An 8,746-nucleotide genomic window follows, 5' to 3' on the forward strand; every position below is an offset into this window, starting at 1 on the left:
AGATGCACTATGGGAAGAAGGCGGTGGATGTTACTTTGACATGTACCACCTACCGAAACATTGTTGCAGACCAAGTACACCCCTAGGTTTCAACGGTATTCCTTGAGGTCAATGGCCTCTTTCAGCAGAATAATGCGCCCTGCAAGACTGCACAAATTGTTTAGAAATGGATTGAGGAATATGACAAGAGAGTTGAAGATGTTGACTTGGCCTCCAAATTCCCCAGAATTCAATCCGATCGAGCATCTGTGGGATGTGCTGGAATAACAAGTCCGAGTAATGGAGAACCCATCTCGCAACTTACAGAACTTAAAGGATCTTCTGCTAACGTTTTGGTGCCAGATACCAGAGGACACCTTAAGAGGTCTTGTCCATGCCTTGATGGGTCAGAGCTAGCTTGGGGGCATGAGGGGAACCTACACAACATTAGGCAGATTGTGTTAATGTTGAGGCTGACCGGTCTATATGACTCAACCTTCTGTTGTTGTCCCCAGCCAGTGTCCATCATCCATTAAGTTACAGAAACACACACAAAGAAACATAAAAGTGTGCAGAAATATTGCATTACCATAGGTATGAATATCCTTCTTCTAACCTAAGCTAAAAGGTTTGTTGTCTACATTTTAACAGAGAGAATATAAGAGCTTGGACAAAGGAAAACAACTTCGATTTAAAATGCCTTGCAAGAATTGGTTATTGATATTGCGAAAGTTGCCTTTATGTAGGTTACTCATAAAATAATTTTTTTTACAGTTTTACAATAAAACTGGCACATCACAGATTAAATTAATATTCAATATATTAGGGTTAATCTAAGGTGGAGTTTACAGGTAGCACAATGTGACTAGTTCATTGTTCATCTATTGGGGGAGCGCATATATATGGTCAGCAAAGTGTGCCTTGTGCAAAATTTTATTTTAAATGTGTTTTTATTTTATATAAATAGTATATATTTACATTTGGTACACATAGTTACCCTCCCGGCGCCTAGCACCGGGAGTTAACCCTTTTGGCGCTGAGCGCTGGTTGATGCTAGAGAAATTAAGTACTCACATGAAAAAATGCTTTGTCGTGTCACTAGTATTTTGAAAGAGATCAAAGCCTGCCTGATACAGGCCATGCGGGATCTGTCAGATTAGAGGAGATACATGTTCTTTATCTTACAATTTCATGCTAAACTACATTTTTACAATTGGTTGGAGACATCCTTTAATCATCGACACAAGTAGAAAGGTTAGTATCCACCAGGATCATAACATTCAACTCCTGAAACGCCCTGCGCCCAACGTTACCATTCTAAATGTCCTGTTTTAACGCTGCGCAATTTCAAACTAGTTACACAAAGCAGGAGCTAGCTAACAGAGTGCGCAATGTAGCACATTTAGCATGCCGTTGTCCCGAGCAGTCCTGCAGCGTCACTACATAGAATAAAAGAATTTTTAGTTTTTACCCCAAAACAAGCCTAATAATCAACGGATTTGTTTTTACCAGTTCATCAAGCATGCTGGTAACTGCGATCAGAGGACGCTAACCTTTCAACTGGAATAACAGGTACCACAGACACTGGAAGCATGCAGAACCCAGCGCCAGCCTGCTGGAACTACAAGTGTAGAGAGCTGGAGATTGCTGTATACTAGGTTCATTCACCCATTGTAGCATATGTTAGATCATATTTCTCTTGTCTCCACAAGATCTTACAAATCCCATCCCCCCGGAACAAAAAATACAAATATTACATTAAAATAAATTTATTATATATATATATATATATATATATATATATATATATATATATATATATATATATATATATTTCAGTAGCTCTTTTTAACATAAGGTAAAATATATTTTAGGTTAGGTGGTCCTGTAACACAAGAAGAGACGTTGATTGTTTGCATCCCTGAGGTCTTATTCTGCAGAACTATTAGAGGAATTACTTAAAAAATAAAAGTGTAATTGTTGTTTTAAGAAAATGAATTATACCCAATAAAATGAAGAAATGTGACATTCCAATCAGTATTTCAGACCTGCAAGAGCTAGTGTTTGAAACCTCAAACAATGAACAAGGAAGTACTGAAAATAAATATACCTACATTTGTGTTTACAAGCAAAACATATTTATGAAAGAGATTCTTAATAAAGGAAGTGGACTCAGAAAAACCACTGGAGCACATGACTTATTTTCCTGTAATATATGCAAGAACCGATGTGGCAAGGCTTACGTTAACTCACAGAACAAGTCACATGTTTATGTTCTGCTAACTATAGCATATATAAACATAAAAACAAAAAGGTGCTACATAAAAGGTATAATATAATATAATATATATATATATATATATATATATATATATATATATATATATATATATATATATATATATATATATATATACACATACACATACACACACACAATTGAGGCACACAGGGCAAATTATGGCTATATATGATGCAAACAATAGATTATATAAAAGATAGCCAAACCTTTACAAAAGTATTTCACATATGGGCAGAAAAAAAATGAAAAGCCAAATTTGAAATGGAACAATGAACTCTGGTACAGTAAGCGTTGACCCCTCTGCAAGGCACAGCTGAAATTACTACATCAACACATTAGCAGATAGAACTTACAGACATGGGACCGATGCCTAATTGTCTGTAAGGGTTGACAAGAATTAGAGTGGAGATGACCAATCTTCCGCTAGAAAGCAGGTAATACGGATGTATTTGGTGCTAGCTTGCCTAGAAATTGGTAGAACTCTGTTACACTCCCCTATGGCAAAGGTTGCCATCTTTACTAGTTATCAAAACTAATACCATTCATTTAGAAGTAAACACAATAAAACAAGATCTACGGTCGTGGTCAAAAGTTTTAAGAATGACACAAGTATTGGTTTTCACAAAGGTTGCTGCTTCAGTGTTTTTAGACCTTTTTGTCACATGTTGCTATGGTATACTGAAGTAATATTACAAGCGTTTCATAAGTGTCAAAGGCTTTTATTGACAATTACATTAAGTTTATGCAAAGAGTCAATATTTGCAGTGTTGACCCTTCTTTTTGAAGACCTCTGCAATTCGCCCTGGCATGCTGTCAATCACCTTCTGGGCCACATACTGACTGATGGCCGCTTATTCTTGCCTAATCAATGCTTGAAGTTTGTCAGAATTTGTGGGTTTGTGTTTGTCCACCTGCCTCTTGAAGATTGACCACAAGTTCTCAATGGGGTTAAGGTCTTGGGATTTTCCTGGCCATGGACCCAAAATTTCAATGTTTTGATCCCCGAGCCACTTAGTTACCACTTTTGCCTTATGGCAAGGTGCTCAATCATGCTGGAAAAGGCATTGTTCATCACCAAACTTCTCAGATGGTTGGGAGAAGTTGCTCTTAGAGGATTTTTTTTTTACCATTCTTAATTTATGGCTGTGTTCTTAGGCAAAATTGTGAGTAAGCCCACTCCCTTGGCTGAGAAGCAGCCCCACACATGAATAGTCTTAGGATACTTTACTGTTGGCATGACACAGAACGGATGGTAGCGCTCACCTTTCCTTCTCCGGACAAGCGTTTTTCCAGATACCCCAAACAATCTGAAATAGGATTCATCAGAGAAAATGACTTTACCCCAGTCCTCAGCAGTCCAATCCATGTACTTTTTGCAGAATATGAGTCTGTCCCTGATGTTTTTCCTGGAGAGAAGTGTGCTTCTTTGCTGGCCTTCTTGACACCAGGCCATCCTCCAAAAGTCTTTGTCTCACTGTGTGTACAGATGCACTCACACCTGCCTGCTGCCATTCCTGAGCAAGCTCTGCACTGGTGGTGTCCCAATACCGCAGCTGAATCAACTTTAGGAGACAGTCCTGGCGCTTGCTGGATGTTCTTGGGCGCCATGAAGCCTTCTTCACAACTATTGAATCTTTCTCCTTGAAGTTCTTGATGATCCGATAAATGGTTGATTTAGGTGCAATCTTACTAGCAGCAATACCTGTGAAGCCCTTTTGTGCAAAGTAATGATGACTGCACGTGTTTCCATGCAGATAACCATGGTTGACAGACGAAGAACATGGATTTCAAACAACACCCTCCTTTTAAAGCTTCCAGTCTGTTATTCTGAATCAATCACAATGTCAGAATGATCTCCAGCCTTGTCCTCATCAACACTCTCACCTGTGTTAACGAGAGAATCACTGACCTAATGTCAGCTGGTCCTTTTGTGACAGGGCTGAAATGCAGTGGAAATGTTGTTTTTGGGATAAAGTTCATTGTCATAGCAATAAGGGACTTTGAAATTAATTGCAATTCATTTGATCACTCTTCATCACATTCTGGAGTATATGCAAATTGCCATCATAAAAACTGAGGCAGCAGACTTTGTGAAAAATAATATTTGTGTCAGTCTCAAAACCGTTAGCCATGACTGTAATCAGTATCCACATTAAGCAGACTGGAGTGGGGAAAACTTGCCGGCTTTCCTGTAGGGGTCTTTAGAATTCCTTTAGCACTAGTAAGCTTTGCAGACACAGGGCACTGATACAGAAAACAGGAAAAAGTGCAACAATATCTATAGTCTGAACTTTGTAGAATGTGCTGAAAGACACGATCACTGTGGCATTGCTGCAGAGTCGTAACTCCTAATGAAGTATCTCTTTGTATCATGACAGCACATCAACAGAATTCGTACTATGTTGTTCCCTGTAGCACTACTTAAACACAGAATGATCAGGTAAACTACCAGGATAAAGATAAACTGCGATTTATAAATCGGAAAAAATGGGAATAAAAAAACAAAAATAAAACACATCCGAACAACATTGATTTTGCCTTGACTCCACAATGAAGGTGCAGGAGAAGGGGAAACCTTTCAATCTCATCAAAATTCAAATGAGAGAAAATGCATCACGTACACCATTATGTTTCCAGCATATAACTTACAATCCTTAACTATTAACTTTGGGGAAACCATGGTGCTAGGGATTAAATGGAACATTCATTTAGACAAAGTTTATACAACCGCACAAAGTATGTCATCCCCTAAATCTTTGGTTGCTCAGTATATTCATATATTACATAGCCCGAGAGGCGCACCCACACATATAGAAGGCTTGCCTTAAAAAGCTACAACTAGCGAAATGTGTTGTTGCTCTGTTACCACCACACTCTGTTATGCTACTAATACAATAGTCTAGAGATGCACCTATTAATTTAAATTGAAATATGAAAATGAAGTGGAAAATACTAGCTAAAGCATCAGCAATCTTAAATCCAGACAGGACTATGAATGAAGTGAACTAGTCTGACAAACTCTTGTGAAATCTATCATATCAAAATAATTATTACAAGTGGCCAGTGATATATCCCTTGAGGTATATAGAGGTATAGGAATAATTATGCCCAGTTGGGGATATATCCGCTTACCCCTACACTGGCACAGTAAATGCAGTTACAGAAATCTAGAGAGACTTGTAGGGACAGTTTACAGAGGACTGTAGTTACCATATGACACCTACAGAGGGCTCTAGATGGAAACTGCCATTTCCTTTACACTGGTTGAATGATTTCAGCTCTAGTAATCAACAAGGACCGGTAGGAGTTACAAGATAAAAGCCGTCCTTGATTTATATATTTTTTCTGTGGAAATAGGTTTCTAAGTAATGTTGGAGACACACGGTCAAAAGGCCAGATCATATATTATGTGTGGGCCCAAAGCAAATATAAATCTGATTGAAAGCTGTTGAAATCCTTAGAGGAACTTTGGAAAATGAAGTCAGAAGAGGAGTGCCATCAGCCCGCACCAACAGGTCCCAGTGGCAGCTAGAAGTGGCATGGTCATTCAGCTTCACATGACCAGCCATAGATGGACCGATCCTGTCTTCTGGTCAGAGTACTGAGTGACAGAATCAATTGGCAATTTAGAGGTATGGAAGTTTATCACAATGGCAAAACAAAGTGTGGCTAACTTCAATATTTTCTTTCTGTGTGTGTATGTTAGGGAATTTAGACAGTAAGCTCCAATGGGGCAGGGACTGATGTGAATGAGTTCTCTGTACAGCGCTGCGGAATCAGTGGCGCTATATAAATAAATGGTCATGATGATGGTGATAATGATGATGATGATATAGCGGGAGCGGATGTGCTCACCAGGGTCAGACACGCAAACTAAATATGTTTTTCAATGCAAGAAGGGACAAAGCATTATGTAATATAAGGTGTTCATGGGTGGACTGTCTTTCAATGTCATGCACCCATTATATCCTCACATGAAAACAATGTTTTACATGTCCATTGATCTGGCAAATCATTAGATGTACATTTGTATAAAAACAAAAACAAGCACTGAAGCCACATAGGCTGCACAGTCAACTAGAATACTTAGACCACAGGTAACTACTTTCTAACCCATTTAAATAGTTAAATGGAAACCACCTTTTGTTGACTAAATAATACATAACTATATCCAGTTGCAGCTGAGTGAAGATGTAAAAACCAAGGACAAGTCCATGACTGACATTGAGCATAGCGAATCTCAAATTTGGTTACAAAACACACATTTCAGAGAATGACCATGGTACAAAATAACATATTTGCAAATGCCAGGAGGGTTCATGGTAATCAAGACACAAAACTGACTGTAGCCCAAGCCAAGCAGTTTGTTACAAGGCGACTTAACAAAAGAAACAAAAAGATTGTGGCAAATAACTTTTGTGACAAATCCTCACTATAAAAACAAACATATTTTTTTGGGGTATTTTGTAGGATCGAGAATGGACAATTATGAAAGAAAATCATGGCTCCTCTTCAATGTGACGATGGTATAGAACACTAGTGACATCACCACGGCTAAGAGAATTAAAGGACATATCTTCAGAAATCTGCCATGCCACACCCCAAGTAATATCACCATAGCTAGGTGTCACAATGCATTACTGAGATAAATGCTTATCTGTTACTACAGAGTAATCTACATTTGAATATAAATCATGCTCTTACTTTGCTAACACTATAATAACAGTTATTGGTGTTCCAATTGTGACTAACAGAATATGCTAAAACAACTACATAACGGCTTCTCACTTATTTTTAACATGTAAATCTGTGTGATGGTAAATGATTACCAACCACCACCTAAAAAAGGGGGTTTGTTTATTCTAAGTAACCCATAACTTTGTACATTTATACAATCAGAGCAAATTTATTCCAAGTCACTCTTTATTAATGTAAATGTTATAGAAATATCCTCTCCCGATTAGTTTTCTATCTGTAGTATTCTCTACAAATATATTTATTTTGGGTTATGTTTAACAAATTAACGCACCCCTTGAAATGGTCTTACATACGCCAAGTTGAGAACCAGGGTTTTCAATTTAATATAAATGTTGAAAAAGCTATAGAACCAAGTTGTTTATACCAGCACACTGTGCAGCCCTTTACAGATTACAAATTCTGATTTAAAGATGACAATAATGCATCTCCATCCCATCTGCTTATTTTCCTCCCTGACAACGCCTCTGAGATCACACAACCCTATTTTACCCATATTAGTACTAGGTGGAGCTACAATACAAACTGGAAGCAAATATAGCCCAGCATTGGAAGGGTCAATCCTTGGATCTACTTGGGAATATGTTGATTATTCTGCAATGAACCAGCCCTAAGGACTGCCACTCCCTGCAATCCTGATACATACACACACACACACACACAGCTGTCTAAGGTGTAAATAAACCACCACATCATTGATCCATGTGGGAATTTAAACCCAAAAAAATACACATCACAGGATGCTGCAGACATTTAAAAGCGATTGCATGAAAAAGCCTAGGATGCAGATAGTGGGAGTAATGTAAGAGGAGCCATTAAACCACCTCTCCCGTCCCCAGGCTTTCAGTATTGCAACACATGGAGCCACAAATAATATTAATGAGTGTGTACTAAACAAACAAATACACTATATATACACAAGACTTGGATCAGTGAGAACTAATGAGCGTAAGTCATGGTTTGGACAGCACCACGTGACACTATAGGTGTATTTACATTGACATTTAGCACCAGCACACTGTAAATGTCACTCCTTAGGGAGGTGGGTGGCTCCAGGAGGGAAGGCTGGAAATAACAGTCTTCCCATCATGACATGTTTACCAAACCATCAGGCCGTGCACTTACCCGATACCACCAGCGCCTCATTGGGCCCCACCGTGTGACAGTTCCCCATGATCGCAGACGTTTAGTAAGAAGTCGGCTGCTTCCTTCTCGCTCTCTCCCTTCCCCCCAAACAACAAGCCGTACGGACAAGGCGCAGACACCAGAGGGGGGGCGGGGCCAGGATGGTCAATGAGCGGCCCCCAGCTACAGGCTGCAGACAGCGAGTGGGCGGGGCCAGGACATGAATGATTCCCAAATCCGTACAGTGTGGAGCGCTAGCGAGAGAACGTAAAGGGGCGTGTCTTTCGGGACGAGCAGCTGACCAATGAGAGTAGGAGGAAAGCGGCAATAAGCAATAACGGTAATAACTGTTATGTCGCACAGCGCAGCCCTCGCTCCCCGCCCTCCGCTGCCCACTGCCCGCTCCCCATCTCTCACCGCCTGGTGGGAGGTAAGGAGGGCACCGATTCCCTCTCAGCGCCGGGCTGGGTCGGGTTTCACAGTTCATGGGTCTCACAGCTCCTACTTGTGGTCGCCATATTGAATTCAATTATATGATTATTTCTGGTCATTTCTTGCTCGGTGGTGTCACATAATGGCTCAGTG

General features: G+C 39.7%; 1 protein-coding gene across 2 annotated transcripts in view; it reads right to left on the reverse strand.

Annotated features, from left to right (window-relative positions):
* The window catches only part of FLOT2 (flotillin 2), a 47,428-nt gene extending 39,075 nt beyond the window's left edge, over positions 1-8,353 (reverse strand). The window contains exon 1 of one of the 2 annotated variants that reach the window (XM_075196834.1): positions 8,162-8,353. In XM_075196834.1, coding sequence (XP_075052935.1) covers positions 8,162-8,210 — 49 coding nt within the window. In that variant the 5' untranslated portion in view covers positions 8,211-8,353. The remainder of the gene's footprint in view (positions 1-8,161) is intronic. The other variant, XM_075196833.1, reaches the window with a different exon arrangement.
* Between the last annotated feature and the right edge of the window lie 393 nt (positions 8,354-8,746).

The sequence above is a fragment of the Mixophyes fleayi genome, chromosome 2, assembly GCF_038048845.1.
Source record: "Mixophyes fleayi isolate aMixFle1 chromosome 2, aMixFle1.hap1, whole genome shotgun sequence".
NCBI classification, from domain to species: domain Eukaryota; kingdom Metazoa; phylum Chordata; class Amphibia; order Anura; family Limnodynastidae; genus Mixophyes; species Mixophyes fleayi.